The 20,691-nt window shown below is 34.4% G+C and overlaps 1 protein-coding gene and 1 long non-coding RNA gene across 2 annotated transcripts in view; one reads left to right on the top strand and one right to left on the bottom strand.

Moving 5' to 3' along the window:
- Nucleotides 1-20,691, top strand: part of TNKS (tankyrase) — a 212,255-nt gene that overhangs the window by 27,914 nt on the left and 163,650 nt on the right. The window contains exon 2 of the mRNA XM_035699778.2: nt 1,710-1,934. Coding sequence (XP_035555671.1) covers nt 1,710-1,934 — 225 coding nt within the window. The remainder of the gene's footprint in view (nt 1-1,709; nt 1,935-20,691) is intronic.
- LOC112640345 (uncharacterized) lies at nt 1,767-19,432 on the bottom strand. Its single transcript, XR_007402574.1, has 4 exons — nt 18,956-19,432; nt 15,021-15,081; nt 9,082-9,133; nt 1,767-1,904 (listed from the first exon to the last, which is right to left on the bottom strand). It is a non-coding gene; the product is annotated as an uncharacterized LOC112640345 (long non-coding RNA).

Genomic DNA, 20,691 nt, shown 5'->3' with positions numbered 1-20,691 from the left:
ATAAATTTTAAAAAGTATTTAATTTTAATTTACTTGTTTATTAGTAAAGAAAGGAAATTCATTCTCAGATATTATCAATGCATTGATTGGGGAAATGTGAGTTTGCCATGCAGACTTTATTCAAATCCATGGAAGGAAAATCTTGAAATCCTCATGAATAAGGAAAACACCTATGGCCCAGTGAAGAGTAAGGGGTGATGATAGGGTGAAGGACACTGAAGTTGGAGAAATAAACAGAATCTAACATCTGTAAAGTTGTGCAAGTATTAAAAAACAAATAACAAGATGGTGATAGTTGTATTGGCATGTATCCTATACTTTTTGGTATTTCAGTAAGTGATACATAATTGACCTCTTTTCACCCAAAATTTTCAGCTTAATTTGAAGGATATTTTCTATGGAAACCTAGTTCTGACTTTCTGATAATGTATCTATGGAAAGATGTCTTTTACTTTGGAGACTTTTTCTTTCTTTCTTTTTCTTTTTTTTTGGGGGGGGGAGACTTTTTCTTAGAGCCTGTTTTCTTGGATTGAATGAATTTCTGTAGATAGTGTGGAGTTGAAATAAATCTTTTTTTTATTAAATTTTTCTCATTGTTCTCAGTTTATATGCATAAAATGGAGGAAGATATGACCATTTTATTCTTTTAGTTTTATTTATGATGCCACTTTCTAACTATATAACACAGTAAGTAATAGCATGGAGGTAGTGATACTTAAACAATAAGACCAAATAAAATTTAAAGTAGAAAAGAAAGAATCATTAAGAAAGGTATTAGCTTTAAAGGTAAAAATACTAATGCTTTTATAGTCCTCTTTCTTTTTTTTTTTTTTCTCTTTCTTTTTAATCCATTGCAGTATAGCTTGTAATTTCATCACTGTACTATAATTTAAAATTGTCAGTGGCTTTTTTACCCTTCTAAATCCTCATCATCTGGACTTTGCATGATGTTGTTGCCCTTTGACTTCTATAATGTTGTCCTTTCTTGGTAATTTTTACCTTTCTCTGCCTAGTACATACACTGATTCTGATCAGTTCTGGCTCTTTCCCCCCATTTTTTCTGTCTGACACTTTTGATATTTCTTACCAGTTTTCTGGTTCTGTATTTCTGAATGCCTGTATTCCCATTTGTTTGTCATATTCCTCAGACTCACTAAATCCAGGCTGGCATTGTTTTACTTTTCATTTGGCCGTGAATCCCAATAATAGATATTTTGGCATTATCTTTAGTTCTTCCTTTGCAAAGTTCTTGTAACCAAACTATTACTACATATTTCTGGTATCCATTCATCTCTGATTTTCCTGGTATAATGTTAAGTGCTGTAATTTGTTTTAGATTTGGTTGTCAGGAGTATTTAAATAACCTTTATTTCTTAAAATATAGAGATGGACTTTGTATACATAATTTTTTCTTGTGAAGCATGAGGGGATGGGAGTCTCATTCATTTTGTATTTCTAGCGAAGTTGCCCAACGTATAAAAGGTGTTGAAGAAATGTATTTTGAATGAACTACCCAAAGACTAAAGGGAGAGCTTTCTTAGTTCTGAGTCCTGTATAGGAGGGAATCCATTTGAATGGTAGCCAATTTTTTAACCCTTTTTGCTATTAAAGACAGTATTTCAAGTGTTCATATTTGCTAATATTATTAAAGGAATATTAATGATTCTTTTTACAAAATTGCTTCATTGTATATTACCCTTCTTTTTTAGGGTTTGGAAGGAAGGATGTCGTAGAACACTTACTACAGATGGGTGCTAATGTCCATGCTCGTGATGATGGAGGTCTCATCCCACTTCATAATGCCTGTTCTTTTGGCCATGCTGAGGTTGTGAGTCTGTTACTATGTCAAGGAGCTGATCCAAATGCCCGGGATAACTGGAACTATACCCCTCTGCATGAAGCTGCTATTAAAGGGAAAATCGATGTATGTATTGGTAAGTATTACTTGATGATACCTAAATTGTAAGATCAACCTGACAGGTATAAAATTTTAAATAAAGGTTTACCATTTTTTCTTTTCTTTTTTCATTGTGTTGAGAATAGTATTCTCTCAGAATAAGTAGAGGCTTTTTATGACTTCTTATTCTTGGAAGCAATTTTTTTCCCATCAAAGGAAAGTAGGGAGATGCCAATATAAAGTTGGTTAAGAACGGGATTCATGACATTAACTCTCCAAATACAAGTCAAATGCTAACTGATCTGGAACTAAATTTTGATGGATTACTGTTATAAATTTAGTTAATTTACAGTCTCTCTAAAAGAAATACAAATTTTCCATCCTAGCATCAAATGAAAGCCATTATAAAATACAAGTTCTTACTGAATTGGATGACATACTCAGATGCTTTAGGTTGATTCAAGGAAAGTCATCTAGCACTAAGGCAAAATCTTTTTCTTTATGTTGCTAAAAGTGAACATCAGTATTATAGAGTGGTTCAAATACAGTAATGGAAAGCTTAATATGTTCAACATGTGCCATAGTCTAGTAAAAAAAGCAATTTCAAGTAAAATTGCAGTTTTCAACCATTTTAAATTTAGAGATGATATGAAATTGTATTTAATCAAGAGTTCCTTCTCTTTTATATTTATCTAAATGTGTGTGTGTGTATTAGAGTTTGCTTTATTGTATACCTTTCATTCTGAAGTCTAAAACAAGCTTTCAGAAGACAATCTTAGTTTCTTTTGGGTGTATCTATTTCTTTACCCTCAAGATGGTGGATGTTTGTTTAGTCTGTGGCAGGTTGATTTGCATAATTGTTATCTTCTGGGTTGACATTCATTTCAAGTTTAATCTTTCATGTTTATCTTTATCATAAAACTCAAATACATTTGTCATTTTTTTAAAAATTTTTATTTATTTATGATAGTCACAGAGAGAGAGAGAGAGAGAGAGAGAGAGAGAGGCAGAGACACAGGCAGAGGGAGAAGCAGGCTCCATGCACCGGGAGCCCGATGTGGGATTCGATCCCGGGTCTCCAGGATCGCGCCTTGGGCCAAAGGCAGGCGCCAAACCACTGTGCCACCCAGGGATCCCAACATTTGTCATTTTTAAAGATATAGTGGTGGTGTGGTTATTAAGATGTTTTCCCTCTTCAAAGTCATCTATTCCAGCCTCCAGTATATTTTTCATTTTCCCTCAAATTATTGCAATGCCTGACATAACAACTTCTTTTTTTTTTTTTCCCTAAGATTTTATTTATTTATTCATGAGAAACAGAGAGAGGGGCAGAGACACAGGCAGAGGGAGAAGCAGGCTCCATGCAGGGAGCCCGATGTCGGACTCGATCCTGGGTCTCCAGGATCATGCCCTGGGCTGCAGGCCGCGCTAAACTGCTGTGCCATCAGGGCTGCCCACATAACAACTTCTTTATCACATTCTCTGTCATTATCTTTTGTAACTTCCACATCCATTGACATGAGCTTTTGTATACCCTGGTCCTTTTTGACCTTTGAGATCTTCCATTTTCAGTTGATTCTCTTATTTCCTTCTAAGTCCTTCACTAAAACACCACATCCTGGACTAAGTCATTACATAAAACTACCCTGAGAAACTTGAACTTATAAATATCCTCTCTCATCACAAAACCTCTTAAGTTACTTGTGGTAAGTTACCATGTGATTATTATTATTGAACTTGATATATATCCTAACTTAATCTAGACTTTCAACTTCCCTATCTTCATTCCTTCTTCCTTTACCTTGTCATATACATTGGATTCTTTTGTTATTAGTCATAGAATTTTATATAATTTTTACCTTCTTAAATTATTATCCTTTTTAAGCTTCAGTTTTCTATTTTCTACCTGTACTTCTCTGAATTTTCATTTGATCAGTGCTTTTAATATCTTATCAAAATTAGTGTACTTTCCTCCTACTCTTAATCCCCCTCCCAAACGTATGTAATAAAAATGCTCCTTTTATTTAGGTTCCGTTGAAATAAAAGACTAGATGTAGGACATGAATTTTTAAAGAATGGATCCCCATAGTCCCCCAGCCCCACGATCCTCAGTGTACTTTGGCACATACTGCTTTCCTTCTGTTTAAGTTCTTGTGTCTTATAAAAGTTGAGGGAAGGGAAAAGGCACCTTCAAACTATAATCAAAATATAATTGAGGATACAGCTGCTATTAAAATAGTTATTATGGGAAACAAGATTGGTTTATAGACCCTTTTGTACATTTAATTAGCTTTCAGAAACCCATTAGGAAACCAAATATGTCAAAGCTTTTGGCAGTTTATATATTGTAATTTCTGAATTTGAGTATAGTTAAAGAATTCTGAAATGTATACTATTGGGCAAATTTCTACTTTGGGACAACTGGTTGAAAGCTTGAATCTGATGGTTTTGAGAGATGAGTGTGCAGAATTAATTTTTGAAAGGTTTTTACCTAGATGATGGAATGCTGGCCTGATAATTTTCAGATTCATTGTATCTCTATATGTAAGGTAGAATAGTGAACTTTTGATATTTATAAAGATAGAGCCAAGGTACATTATCACTGGCTTAAGAAAAGCAACAGGATGGTTGCTTCAAAGCACTTGCTCTGGGCTTATATCCTGACCTGACCAGTTACCCACTATATGTGAGACTCAGGGCCACTTAAATACCCTGTTTCGTTATATGTGAAATGAGAATACTTGGGTTCTTGGAAGGATTAGCTGATGACACATGTAAAGTACTTAGAGTACTTGATATAGTGAACAGTAAATAAATATTGATTGCTATTTTTTAATTGAAATATAATTGACATATGTTACATTAGTTTCAGGTGCACAACATAGTGATTAGACAAGTTTATACTTTATGCCGTGCTAATCACAAGTATAGATACCATCTGTTAACAATGCAATACCATTGGCTATATTCCCTGTGCTGTACCTTTTATCTCCATGACTTATTCATTCCATAACTGGAAGCCTCTATCTCCCACTACCTTCACCCAGTTTTCTTATCTCCCCACCCCCTTCCTTTTTGACAACCATCAGTTTGTTCTCTGTATTTACGGATCTGTTTCTGCTTTTTGTTTATTTGTTTGCTTTGTTTTTTAGATTGCACGTATAAGTGAAATCATACGATATTCATCTTTCTGTGTCTGATTATTTCCCTTAGCATGATACCCTTTAGGTCCATCCTTATTGTTGTCAATGGCAAGATCTCATCCTTATTTATGGCCGAGTGATAGTCCGTTGTATATATATGTACACCACATGTTCTTTATCTATTTATCTGTCAGTGAACACTTGGATTGCTTTCATATCCTGGCTATTATAAATAATGCTGCAATAAACATAGGGTGCATATATCTTTTTGAAGTAGTGTTTTTGTTTCCTTTGGGTAAATACCCAGTAGTAGAATTACAGGATTATGTGGTATTTCTATTTTTAATTTTTTAAAAAGATGTATTTATTTATATGAGAGAGTGAGCAGGAGCAGTGGGAGGGGCAGAGGGAGAGAGAGAGAAAAAGGGAAAGAGAGAGAAAAACAGACTCTGCTGAGCACAGAGCCCAATGCAAGACTCCATCTCATACTCTGAGACCATGACCTAAGTTGAAATCAAGAGCTGGATGTTTAACTGACTGAGCCATCCAGGCACCTCTCAAAATTTTGAGGAACTTCCATACTGATTTCCAGTACTGGTACTGATTTCTGAGTAGCTGTACCAATTTACATTCCTACCAACAGGGCCTGAGGGTTCCTTTTTCTTCACAAACTCACCAACCCTTGTATTTTCTGCCTTTCTGATTCTGAAAGGTGTAATAGCTATTATTAATTGTTAAGATCTCAACCTGAATTCTGACTGCTATGTGATATGGACTTCCTGGTTTCTTCTGTTTGCCCTTTATTGACTTTTTTTTTAAAAGGCCAATTTAAAATTCTATCCCAACAAAACAAATAAATAAAAACAAACAGACTCATAAATACAAAAAATAACTAGTGGTTACCAGAAGGGAAGTCGGTCGGTGTATGGGCGGAATTGGGTAAAGAGGATTAAGAGGCATAGATTTCCAGGTAAAAAAAACAAAAATTTGGGGTACCCTGGTGGCTCAGTGGTTGAGTGTCTGCCTTAATCTCAGGTCATAATCCCAGGGTCCTGGGATCGAGTTCCACATCAGACTCACCATAGGAAACCTATTTTTCCCTCTGCCTGTGTCTCTGTCTCTCTCTCTCTCTGTGTCTCTCATGAAGAAACCAAAAAGTCTATCCTTTGTGTTTTTTAGATGCTCTTTAACTACCATTAAAAAGAACAAAATACAGCCTGAGATTATTTTTAAAAATCAACTTTAAATGCTTGGATAATTAAACCAACTACTTAAGACAGAGATCATAGTTCATTATATTAATGTTGCTGTTATGATTTTTATATTATATTTAACAAATACAATTTACTTTACAAATTAACATTTTTTCTACCTTTAGAACTTTTTCTTTTTTTTTTTTTTCCTTTAGAACTTTTTCATTTCTCCCTGCTTCTTTCTACTCCCAGATATAAAGTCATCAAAAATTACAATAAATGACATCTTTTCTGAATATGTCATGTGATTTTTTTTTAAGATTATCCAAGTGCTAGTGCTTTGAAATTTCATTTTTTTTTTTGAAATTTCATTTTAAAAGCAAGTTATAGACCCATCTTTCACAAAGTTAATTGACATAAAGTCTGGGAGTCCTGAGGACATTTGTCTTTTTTTTTTTTTTTTTTTTTAAATTTTGGCTAACTGGTATCCAACAGCTTTTCTGATTTTGGAGATTTAAAACTATGAGTGAGCATTATGGGGAGGAATACAGAAGGTTATAGAGTCCGACCTTTCTTCTTTCTACCCTGGCAGACAGGGATGGCCTTATTTTGGTCATTTAGACACACCCTTTTATATAGTACAATTTTGAGTATAAAGACTTAGCAATATTAAAGAATCATTTATAGCAGCAGTTTTTTTCCTGCAGTGTTGGTAGTGGCCCTGCCCCATTAAGGTCAAATTGGTTTCTGTCTTTTCCCAATGAATATAACTGAGACAGATCTTGAGAAGGTAGCTAGGTGGAAGTTCCAGTATGGGACCTCTAAGATATTAAGGAAATCTCTTTAATCTTTATATAATTCCATGCAGCTACATTATTTACATTTATACTGCACTCCCATCTCTTCTTATTCTCTGTGATTCTCAAGGGAGAAGGGGACAGAGAGCATGTTCCCTTTGGAGATTTCTGGGTTCCTCAGAAGGCATGGGACAGCACGCTGACTTCCACAGCCAACTATTTCAGTGATAATGGAGGTGTGTGGTATTGCAACACTGGTGGAATTCTGATTGGAATACCAAGCATTTAGACGTGAAAGCTCAGTAAACCAAATGAAAAATTCTCAAAGAAGGGAACATTCAGCATACCCAGAACTGCTGTCAGGGTTAGATAAACACATGAATGAACAAATAAAAATACATTCCCTCAGGGAAATTAAAGTGTAATAGGGAAGAAGCTTCCTGAGGCCAACACAATCTATTTTTTTTCCAAAGTAAGAAATCAATAGATGAATTAAAGACCACATTAGTAGCCTAGAAGATCGCTTGTGAGAAATAACCCCAAATACAGAGCAAAATCAGGAAGTCATAAAGCAAAAGGTAAATAAAAACAATTTTTTAAAAGAAAAAGATAAATAGACCCAGAAGTCAACATTATTTTAAAACTTACATGCGATAGGAGTTTCAGGAGGGAAAAAGAAAAAAGTAACTGATAGAAGAAATCATAATAATTAAACAAACAATAAGCTGGAAAAACCCAAGTCTTGAGATTGAAGAGGCTCATAGAGTTCCATGCTGTATTGATGAGAAAAGACACACTAAGGAAGATATATATGTATATACTAAAGTTTTCCAGGCAGAAAGAATAAGTTGCCTATAAAGGGGGGAAAAATTAAGCAAAGGACTTTCTATTTAGAACACTGAAAGCTTGAAATCAGTGGAATACCTTCTAAAGACTATTGGAAGAGAAGTAACTGAAATTCTCTTGATAAAGAGTTCTTCAGCTTTTTCGGATTATGAAAGGCTGAATAGAACAAGTGACATTATTTTAGAGAAACAAAGCTCCTGTCACTTTCTTTCTTGATCTCTGTACTTTCAAATAATGCTTGACTTCACTTATCTTGCATGCAAAGGACTAAGGATCCTTACTATATATATATATCTTACTTGGAAACCTCAAATTCAAACTGCTACTTTAAATCTAACAAATAGCACTTTAAAAATTTTTTTCAGGCTCAGTGGCATTGTATTATACCAGTTGGAGTCAAAAAGATGTGAGTCTTTGAGCAAGTTACTTATTTTAGTTATTAAAGTGGCAGTAATAACTGCACTTCATGTAGTTGTTAAGGGGGTTAAATGAGAGAATGTGGATAAAGTACCTTCATGTAATGTCTATGCAGTATATGCTCAGTAAATGGTAACTGCTCTCATGTTAATATAAAAATTACATCAGATATAATGTTCCTATTGTATTATATTCCTGTTGTAATATTGATTCAGATATTTTTATATTTATTGAAAAATATGAGAGAAAATAGAGATGTGATGATTTTTTAAGAAGTCTTTAAGGAAATTGGTTTAGTAGGAAAGATTAGGCAACCTTACATAGTATCATTTAATACCATAATTAAAGTTAGCTATTGAAATGAATTAATAACAATTCTTAGGTACAGTTCTCATTTTTTCTTATCCCAATTTAGAATTTCAATTAATTATTTAATATGTAATAAGATTTCCACCTGATTCCCTGTTATTTACTATTTGGCAAGTCTTTGTTACATAATTGAATTTTATCTTTTCTTCTCTTTCTTTGCCATGGCAAAAGGCATGCCTTAGTTGGTGAGCATTCAACTGGATAAAACTTAAGTTCATTCAATCAAATGTAACATATTAACCTAGATAAGATTCTGGTTTAGAAAAAATTAAAGCAGACATTATTACATTATACAGCTTATGTAATTTTTATATAAACACACATATATATGAGTATGTGTGTGTGTCATTTTAGGTGATAAATAACCCAGTTGATGACTTGTTAAATTGCAGACTGATTAAAATGAACAAAGGACTTACCAGCAATAGGGAAGATTTTGCTTTTAGAGTAGTTGAAGACTATTACGGTCTGCTGCAAGGTACAACAAAATAGGAATTAGGGGACCTGATGACTACTCTTGCATTTCTCATTAGCAAGCATTTTGACTTGGGACAGATTATGGGGCAGATTACACTCTGTGCCTTAGTTACTTCATTTATCAAATGAAAATAATGAAACTGTTCTATTTACTTTTACCTTGCTCTTATTTTATAGAAATAATAGGAGATGGTTGAGGGTGACGTGTGTTACAGTTGTGCTTTTAAAACTTATAACTATTAGGGACATGGTATATGTAGTAGGCAAAATAATGGTCCAGAGATGTCCACATCTCAATTCCTGGAACCTGGAAATATTTTATTTATATAATCTTATACTTGATACAGAGATTTAAAAATAAAAGCTATAGGGCGCCTGGGTGGCTCAGTTGGTTGTCTGCCTTCTCAGGTCATGATCCCAAAGTCCTGGGATCAAGTTCTATATCAGACCCCCTCTGCCCCACCCCCTCCTCATTCTCTCTCTCTCTTTTCCAAATAAAATCTTTAAACAATTTTAAGAATAAAAACAGGAATTTTACTATCTTCAGTGTAAGGTATGATTAAATATTTCAGTTGAACTGAAGACTAATTAGAGCCCCAAGATTTCATTCTTGTCTCCCTTAAATCACTTATTACTGAGGGCAGATCTCCATTTTCTGTACTCGTGGTCCATCTGTTTCTAAAATGAGTAAAGTAACCATTGCAAAGGTTTACTGTATGAAGTGCTTTGAGACCATTCAAACTCTAATGAGCAGTTTGTTATTTAGTTTATTTCGTGACCCAGAAAGCAAAGGAAAGGTGATGTTGAAATCTCAGACTTTCATTTCAAGTTAGAGTAGGAAGATGTAAGGATGTGATGGAACAGGTTAGTGGGGATGGGGAAAAATGACAAGACTCAATAGTCATTGGTATTGTCATAGAGAACTAAATGCATAGCAAATTCTATTGGGCGGGGTATGAGGATTTGTCCTGTTTGTTGACAACTTTATTTGTGTGCTGTAGTTTGCTCTAGTTTTTCTGGAGAAAAGGAAATTTAGTAATTTAGTAGGTGAACCCTTAAATCTTAACTCTGGAAGGAAATGTTTAGTTGCTAAATTGCTGGTCAAATGGCCTACCACATGACATTGGCTCTCTGAGTTTACCTTCCCTTTTAGTTATTTTATTTCATTTATTGGTCCTTGAGTATCAGTTATGAGGTTTTGTATCAGAAAACCATTTCCTACCATAAAAATACTAAGATTTGTCATATAACTAAAAGTATAAGTTATACTTGATAAACATTAGAATATAAAACCAAACTCCTAATATGCAGCTGTATTATAAATACTCCTTTAGGTCATATTTCTGCATGTACAGAATTGAATTAAATCTTTCCAATTGTGAGTGCAGCAGCTTTGTATCTATACTACTTTGTTTTCCTGATAAATCTCCCACAGGCAAGCATAGGTATTCTTTATTGCTCTAAGAACTTTTTAAGTTCAAAATTAATTTTCTTTTTTGAATATTCTTATTGATGATTATGTTAATAGAGTCTCTTGAAATGATCAAACTATTTTTACTCACTTAAAACTACTATCTCTTTATCCGTTAAAAGTTGCAGTGGAACATGTCTTTGCTGGTGTTCAGTGTGTTGGAGACATGTGGATTTGTTTCACCCATTTTTTTGATTCATAAAGCCTCCTGACTCAGTTATGTTGTATCTTATCTTCCTCTCCATTGATTGCAGTGGAGTTAGTCATCATTAGTCAATGGTGATTGATAAGACTATGTCAGACTTATTATAGGGACATAAATGTGTTTGATATTTGGGTAGGAGGTGAAGTTAAGGTTTTAGCTCTTCTTATAAGCTAACACTGGCTAGAATGGCCTAGGAATCCCTCAATTGTATACTATAGAACCCCAAGACTAAATAATACAAAATATTCACAAAAGTATAAAATATTTATTAAAAAATACATACTCTCATCTCTAATACTACTGAATCTATAAATCTTTGCATAATAGGTTGATAAAACTTTTACATCAGTGCCTCAAGAAGTCTTCCTTCTAGTGTGTTGTCTTTGCTAGATTGTTGTGTTTCCCAGTAAACCACAGATCTTAAAAATCATATTGTTTTCTTATATTTGACTCTTTAAAACTCTTTATAATAAGAAGCATCTATTATATATTTTTCATTTTTTATTTTGAAATATAGATTCAGAGGAAGTCCCAAAAATAGTATAAGAAGATCTCATGTATTCTTCACCTAGTTTTTCCCATTGGTTACACCTTATGGACATATAGTATAATACCAAACACAGGGAACTAGTATTGGTATATTGTGTGTATAGTTCTGTGCCATTTTATCACACTTGAAAATTAATGTGACTACCATTGCAATCAAAATATGGAACTATTATCACAAAGATCCCTCTCATTCTTTATGGTATACTTTTATATGGTTGAGTCCTCAAAACCCATCCTTAACAACTAGCAACCACTACTCTGTTTTCTGTCTGTATGAATTTGTCATTTTGAGAATGCTGGAATCATACAGTATGTGATTTTTTTTTTTTATTGGCTCTGTTTTCCATTCTGCACAATGCCTTTCAGTTTTTTGTTTTTGTTTTTTTTTTTTAATTGCTGATTAGTATTTCATGGTATTGATATACCATGATTTAGCCATTCACCAATTGATGAACATTTTGTTTTTTTTCCAGTTTCTGACTATTAGAGTTAAATCTTCTGTGAATATTTATATGCAAGTTTTTATGTGGTTATGAGTTATCATTTCTCAGAGATAAATGCTCTGGAGTGTGACTGCTGGATCATATGTTAAGAGTATGTTTCTGAGGAGGGCACTTGATGGGATGAGCACTGGGTGTTATACTATTTGTTGGCAAATTGAATTTAGTATATGTGCTGCCAAAGCAAGCACTGAATTTAAATTTTAAAAAAAGAGTATGCTTAGTTTTCTAAAGAAACTGTCATACTATTTTCTAGAGTTATATCATTTTCTATTCCTACTGTAGTATATGAGAGATCTAATTTCTCTGCATCTGTGCCAGCATTTAGTGTTGCCACTTTCTTTCATTTTAGCTGTTCTAGTGGGTGTGTAGGGATAGGTCAGAATGATATTTTTTTAAAAAAAATATTTATTCATGAGAGACACAGAGAGAGAGAGACGGAGACAGAGACAGAGAGAGAGACATAGGCACAGGGAGAAGCAGGCTCCATGCAGGGAGCCTGATGTGGGACTCAATCCTGGGACTCCAGGATCAAGCCCTGGGCTGAAGGCAGGCACCAAACCATTGAGCCACCTAGGCGTCCCAGTCAGAATGATTTTAATTTGTACTTCCTGAGTGTCAAATATCTTTGTGCCTTTTGCCCCTTTTCTTGAATTGGAATAAGATGCTGTATTATCTGGGATATAGTCACTTGCAAATAACAGAACACCTTACTATTAATTGCTTAAACAATAAATACTTATTAATAGAAAGTATATATGAGGTTACAGGATTGACTCGAGTTTCAGCAATAAGTAGAGGATAGGCCAACACGTTAGCTTTTCCTCTTAGTTTTAGGGTTGTTGCAGCAGCTCCAAAAATCATACTTTCCCATCAATACCCAAAACAGGAAAGAAGGTTATGAAAGGGGACTCTTTTCTTAGGATATTTTTTAAGAGGAAAAATCTTTTCTGGAGGACTTGTCATTTTTCAGGGGTGCCTGGGTGGCTCAGTTGAGCATCCAACTCTTGATTTTGGTTCAGGTCATGATCTCAGAGTCATGATATTGAGTCCCACATTGGGCTCCATACTCATTGGGGGTCTACTTCTCTTCCTCCCATCTGTTCCCTCCCCCACCAAGACTCTCTCTTTCTGATACTAAAAAAAAAAAAGAATTCATTTTTCAGAAGTAGGTTAATCACTGGCAAATGGGAATGGGATTATCAAAAATAGGACCAATCACAATTTATTCCCTAGGTCTGTGCACCTTGCTTCCCAAAGAAAATTGGATCCTCTTCAGTAGGAAGAAGAGGGGGTAAGTTTGGGCAGATGGTCAACTATGTTTGCACAGGAAGCTAAGACAACTAAGAGAGAAGGCTCAGCAAGATCATACTGTATTGAAGTGCCATGAGGACATAGAGGAGGAGAGAGCATATTGGAGGGAACAAAGATTATTTTATGGAGAGGGTGGAGATTTAGATGATTCTTGAAGGATGAAGAGTTATTTTTATATATTTGAGTGCGGAGAGTAGAATAAAGGTTAGGAGGACTGAGAAGATAGTATCTTTTTAAAAATGGAGTACATAGTACAATTTAATGGGAAAGTCTTTTTTTTTTTTAATGGGAAAGTCTTATAGTGAATTGTAACAAGATAATATTAGAAAGATAAATTAGTTCCATATTGTAAGCATCTTAATATCAGCCTGGATCATTTGATTTCAGGTATTTAGTGAACCATGGAAGATTTTAGAATGCATCTAATGGTAACATATAATCTAAGTTGGAAATAAAGGACGCCTGGGTGGCTTAGTGGTTGAGTATCTGCCTTTGGCTCAGGGCATGATTCTGGAGTCCCAGGATCGAGTCCCACATCGGGCTTCCTGCATGGAGTCTGCTTTTCCCTCTGCCTATGTCTCTGCCTCTCTCTCTCTCTCTATGAATAAATAAGTAAAAATCTTTGAAAGAAATTTAAAAAATTAAAAAATATTAAAAACCAAGGAGGAGGAAATAACTGAACTGAAATTCTCATCATGCTCCCAAATATGTATGTCTTTGGAAAACTTCAGAATTCCACTTTTATTGGGAGAACACCTTACACTCTTTACATTGGAGTATTTCTACCATTTTCAAGATCCAAATCATAGCATATCCTCTGAGGACCTTCTCTGTACTTTGACAAATTTTGAACATTTATTGAACACCCACAATGCACTAGTCACTAAAGTAGATACTGACTTTTAAAAATTATTAACCATTTTTTATATTTAGTTGTACTATTACAAACACAGAGCACTTATGAGCTGCTATTGTAACTCATTCAATCCTCATGATGATCTTGTGAGGAATTATTACCATCATTTTATACCTTAAGAAACTCAGGTACCATTTTAAATTATTAATGCCTGTTTACATGTATATCTTAGTAAACTTCATATTTTCTTGAGATATATCTCTTTTTAGAGTCTCTACCTATATTACATAACCTTGTACATCATAGTAGGTATTTGGTAATAAATGCTGAATGAGTGATTGACTAATGTGGATATGAACTCTGTGGTGACAATAGGTATGAATAGCCATGACATGATCTATGTGCCCTATAGTTTCCAGTGTGGCCTCTTTTTTAGGAAAACATTCGAGTTAGAAAACTTGGATTTTGACTGCTGAATGTCATACTGATAACATACTGTGATAACATACTGAATATTTTTTGTCTATTAGGATTATATAGCAAGCTTGTTAGATATCTGTTCCTATTTATTTTCAAACATTTATTACTAAGTATTAATTGTGCCTATTTTGTTCAAGATACTTGCTAGGCATTTACATTTATACATTGGTGAATAAAACAGGATTTAAAAATCTGTAAAGCAAAAAAAAATCTGTAAAGCATCAAAATAGTGATATACTTGGTCTGAAACAATGATTTGAAGGTTTAATATAAACTGATGGAGTATTTTAAGTAATAAAATTGATATGAATGCTCTTATCTCAAGTGGGAAAATTGTTCATGTTACATTTTTGGAAATCAAACAGTTGAGTTTTCCATAATTTTTATAGTTTATCCCAAATGATTTAATTTTATTATTTAAATATCATTAATCTCATATTAAATCTTATGGTTAAAACCTTCTAAGAATAGTGATTGAACTCATAAAATTACCTCTCTGTTCTTACCAAATTCTGTGTGATAAAAAATACTGTAGCCAGTGATTTGGATGTATGGAAGCCATCGAACCTGTTAAAGGAAGAATAATCCACTCTGTGTTGAGTAGATTTGATTGGAGAAGTAGAAAACTGGAAGCAAGATAGGAATTCTGGATCATGAGTGGTAGTAGGATCGGCTAGACTAAAAAGACTGATAATATTTACATATTAGAGGAGCCTTCTAAGAGTCAGACAAATGTTATGAGGTTATAACAGTATGAAATCGTCAGTGCATGTCAGATGGTTGAGTCAGAAACTTAGCCATTAAGGAAAACCCAGAATTGAGATGTGAGAACCAAGCCAGCTCTGGGGACTTCAGCATAGCATAGGTTTGTGAACCTTCAGTCTAGAATCCCCCATTCATATTGATGTGTCTTGGCTTCTAGTCCACTCTGGTTTTTAAACTCTGAGATAGGTAAAATTCAGTGACCAGCTTGAGTCAGATGTTGACTCTTAATCATATTTTGTGTCAGAGAAGTTCCCTATTATGGACATGGCACTTCAGGCCTCATCACAGCGACTGGGTGCCATTCCCGGAGAGGTACCAAGTGGTGAGGTGCAGTAGGCAGGGTGAGTCAGAGAGAGGAGGAAGTAAACATGAGTTGGGTTTTGAATTTGGACCCGTTCAAATATCGGATAATGATTAACATTCTTTGAGATATCTCATTTTGCTTTTAAAGGATACTTTAATACTGTTTCGGGGCGGGGGGAGGGAAACCAAGTATTCTTATAATATTTTCAACAGCTGTCTATAAACTTTTTTTTTTCCATTTCTGATTTTATTGTGTGTGCATGTGCTGCCTGCCACCCAAGATATCTCTTCTCTCGCAACATGCTCCATTGTCCCGTTGGACTTTGTTTACAAAATACATGCTAAAAGTTAAGATTATTAAGAATTTTAGGATAGTGACAGCAAAACATTAAACCAAGTGTGGGGCCCTGTGCACTTGCACAGGTTAAATGCCCTGATCAGATCACAGCCTTGGCCTGATTAAAATGTTCCACAAAGAATTCTCATTACACTTAAATGACACCTTAAATCCTTATCAGGCAGGGCCCTACTTGATCTAGGTTAGACTCCCACCTACATTGTGGATTTCATGGCTGTCATTCTCTCCCTTTCTTCATGTTCTAGCTACACTGGCCTTTTTGTCTCTGGAATGAGTCAAACTTGTTTCTTTATCAGAGTCTATGTATTTGTTCCTTTTGCCTGGAACACTTTTTCCCCCAGATTTTCATGTATAATGTTAATCCTGTACTTTTGCCTGACAATACTGTCATAATTTCTTGCCCTGCCCTGCTTGTCTGGTTTCTCTAACCTGTTTCATTTTACTTAATAGCACCTATTGCCTGAAATTATATATTTGATAAATCATATATTTGTTCATCATCTCTGTATACTCTTCCCTACTCTTTCCTGAAGAGAAACACAGGAACCTTGTCTGCTTTATTTTGCACTGTTTCCAAGTGTTACAGACTTGTCTACCTACTCAATAAAATGCCTACTCTCTGCCAGAACTTTGTTTTGTTTTTTTTTTTTTTTTTTGCCTAATGTGTTTTTTTAAAGAAAGCATATATATATATATATATATATATTTTAAAGGTTTTATTTATTTATTCATGAGAGACACACAGAGAGGCAGAGACATAGGCAGAGGGAGAAGCAGGCTCCATGCACTGAGACCGATTGGGACTCGATCCCTGGACTCCAGGATCCCTGGCCCTGAGCCAAAGGCAGATGCTCAACTGCTAAGCCACCCAGGCATCCCTTTGTGCATAATGTTGAGCGTCTTTTCATATTCCTTTTGGCCGTTTGTGTTTTTTAGAGAAATGCCTGTTTATGTCCTTTGTTCATTCATAATTGGATTGTCTCTTTATTATTGAATTGTAAGAGTTTTTTATGTGTCTAGATACAGGTTCCATACCAGAAAAATGATTTGTAAATATTTTCCCCCATCCTGTGTTGTCTTTTCACTTTCTTGATAAGGAACTTTGAAGTGAAAAAGTTTTCAATTTTGGTGAACATTAAAAGGTCTACTTTTTCTTTTGTTGTTTTTGCTTTGGGGTCTTATCTAAGACTTCTTTGCCAAATCCCAGGTTATGAAGATTTAACCCTATGTTTTCTTCTAAACAGAGTCTTCTTTTTCTTTCTGAGTTTAACTCAAAGTCTAGCAGTTTATATTACTGTACTCACCTGTTCCTTTTTGTTGTTGTATAGTGTTCCATCATGGATGTAGTACAGTTGGTAGACGTTTGGGTGGTTTCCAGTCTGTGGCTGTGGATACTGGTATATAGGTCTTGGTGTAAACATTGTTTCAGTTCTCTTGGGTAAGTGGCTTAGAAGTGGGATTGCTAGTTAGAATGATATGTATATGTTGAACTTTATAAGAAGCTGAATTTCCCTGCTGGCTGAATGTGTCAAACATATATTCATACACTTATTGGTCATTTGTCTATATTCTTTTGTGAGATCTCAGTTCAGATCCTTTTTTTGGTGTTATTATTGAGTTGTAAGAATTCTTGTGTTTCAGCTGTGGGTCATAAGATGTGTGTCTTGTGAATGCTTTCTCCCAATGTCTGCCTTACCTTTCATTTTCTTAATGATGTCCTCGGACAAGCAAAGGTTTTTTAATTTGATGAAGTCCAATTTCAGTCATCAGGAATGATAAGGTAAGATTTCTTTTAAAAAATATTTTATTTATTTATTTGAGAGAGGAAGCACGAGAGGTCAGAGGGAAAAAAAGACTCCTCACTGAGCAGGGAGCCTGATGTGGGACTCCGGGATTATGATCTGAGCCAGAGGCAGATGCTTAACTGACTAAGCTACCCAGGTGCCCTATTAAGTAAGGTTTCAATTAGATAATTATTCTTAAGTTAAAAACAGTTTATGGTGAAATAAGATTATAATTTTAATTACATTACAGAAATACAGGAAAGCAGTTTTGGGATTAAGGGTCTCTTCTTGAATTACATTATAATAATTCATTTAGGATGCATTTTTAAAAATCAAAATGAGGGGCGCCTAGGTGGCTCAGTCAGTTAAGCGTCTGCCTTCCGGTCAGGTCATGATCCCAGGGTTCTGGGATCAAGCTGCTCCCCCCTTCTCCTTCTAGGCTCCCTACTCAGCAGAAAGTCTATTTCTCCCTTCTCCCTCTGCTCCTCCCTTTCCACTCATGCTCTGTCTCTTGTTTTCTCTCTCCCAAATAAATACATCTTTAAAAAAAATAAAAATGAGAGAATAAGCCACTCCACAATGAAAACTGAGTATATTATATAGGTCAGTTTTAAGATTTAAAAGTCAGATGGACCTTGTTTAATTAGAAAATAATTATCTAAAATGTGCATGCTTATTTTTGAGATAACATTGTTTGCCCCTGCTATTTGGAAGTATATTTCTAGAATTTAGAGTAATAGCTCATTGCCTGAAATTTTTCCATAAAGGAGGTTCATTAATTTCTTACAGTTAAACATTTTTGTCATTTGTGCTTTCTCTCTGCTTTTCTGAGATCAGAGGACACATAGATGTCCTTTGAGCTCTTTCTTCATGTTTTTAGCTTTGGTAGAATTCTCATTATTTTCCATATTTCCACAATATTGAGACAGGAAATATGAGCAGTTTAAATATCAAACACTGGTCTTTTTAGTCTGGTGTGGTCTAAACTGCACTAGCAGTTTCTGGTGCTACTTGTAGATTAAACCTTTGAATTGCTGTTGTCAGGAACTGAGGAATTGAGGTAGGGAGGGTGAAGAAAGAATAAGGTGATGGTGGCAAATGTAGCAAAAACTGCTGTGAGTGCATGATACATAATACAGTGCTTTCCTCTGAGGCTCATCAAAGTACTTAACCAAATTAATTTCACTATATTTATATCTTATGCATGAGACTGATGATTCACATTACCTACCATTTTGTCAGTGAGGAAAGGAGGAAGTTGTTACTTTCCAGTAGTCTGTAGAGCTGATATAAAGTTGTTATAATAGAAATGTTTTCCTGAGAACTGAAAGTTCTCTCTGCTTAGTAAGATTTATTTGAGAATATATTTTAAGCATAAAAAATTAACTTCAGTCTTTAAATGTGCCAAATAAATTCTTTTTTAGTTTAGCTTTTTAGATCATATAATATTTAGCAAATTTAAAGTAGTATTCTTTAGCCTTATTAAAAAAAAAAACCTCAAAACAAAATCTTAAGATAATCCATTTACTAAAACTTAAACCTAGTTTTTGTTATCATTAACGCACTCCTAAATTAATATCCCTCTCATAATTTCCAGATAACTCCATTTTCTATTATCTGCTCTTTAGAAAGAGATACTTATTTCCCTCGTATAAACTCTCTTGTGAATGGAGTTTTGCTTGATCACTCCGTGGTTACCTGTCCTTTGATGAAGTTAAAAGCTCTGGAACTTGGAATGCACTGGGGATGGGATTGGGAAGCATGAGATCAGTGCTGGACTGCCTTGGGTACATTCTTACCTCCTGTTATTTTAAACATAGTATCTCAAAATTAACTTTCTTAAAGCATTACTAGAAGTTTTGTCTTAACAGTATTACTAGAAGTAATAGGTGTTCATTAAAGAAGTTAGAAAATATACCCTTAACAACAGTTACACCTTATTTTATGGTAGCCATTAAATGAAAATTAGCTAAAATTTTAAAAATCAGAAACTTAGTTCCTCAGTTGCGCTAGTCTAATAACCATATATGACTATTGGTTATCATATCATTGTGTGCAGATTATAGAAATTTCCATCACTGGGAATTTCTATTGAACAATATTGTTGGTCACACTGTACCTATGTGTGTGTGTGTGTGTGTGTGTGTGTGTGTGTGTGTATATATATATATATATATATAGTCCTTTTTAAATATAAAAATGGGATCATTCCATGCATAAAGTTTTCTGATTTTTTTCACTTTGCGTTGTGAATATATTTCATTATCAATGAGTGTTTTTTTTATCTAATCTCATTGTTAATGGCTGTCTCAAGAATTATATGGAAATAACTATTATTTTTAAATCGCTCACCCATATTAGACCATTTATAATATTTCTGATTTTCTACTTTTGTTTTATAAACAGTACTATGGAGAATATCACTTTCATTAAATATATGTGTAAACCTTAATTACTCTAACATAAATTTCTGGAAAGCCACAACTTCTTAATAAGAACCAAAGAAATTGTAGCTGCTGAGGATCTCTGTTAGGGTTTTTGACTTAGCATATCACATTATTTATATGTCATTCATAAATGAGCGAGGTTAAGGAAGTAATTTCACCCATATTCCTTATTCCTTGCAAAAATTTACTGAAAATTCAGTGAAGCCCTTGAGAATATGATTCACTTGCTTTTGTTTCATGATTGTCTTTTTTCCCTTTTCCTGCCAGAATACCTCCCCTAGGCATTTTAAGCACCAGTTTTCTGTATAAAAACTGAATTGGGATCTTTTAAACAAGTCTCAATATAGCATTTTCATAAAAAAGTAAAAGTTGGCAAAATTCCACACTTGCATCCTTAAAAAGGAGAAGAGCCAAGAATGATAGTAATCTTTCCCTTCTGAAAAAATCCCCACTGACGGTGAACACCGAACACCGTTAATCTTGATAACTTGCCCACTTAGATTCAACTGCGTTCAAGAAA

Source organism: Canis lupus, chromosome 16 (genome assembly GCF_003254725.2).
Source record: "Canis lupus dingo isolate Sandy chromosome 16, ASM325472v2, whole genome shotgun sequence".
NCBI lineage: Eukaryota > Metazoa > Chordata > Mammalia > Carnivora > Canidae > Canis > Canis lupus.
The sequence above is the reverse complement of the archived record's forward strand: the minus strand, read 5'-3'. Positions and strand labels throughout refer to the sequence as shown.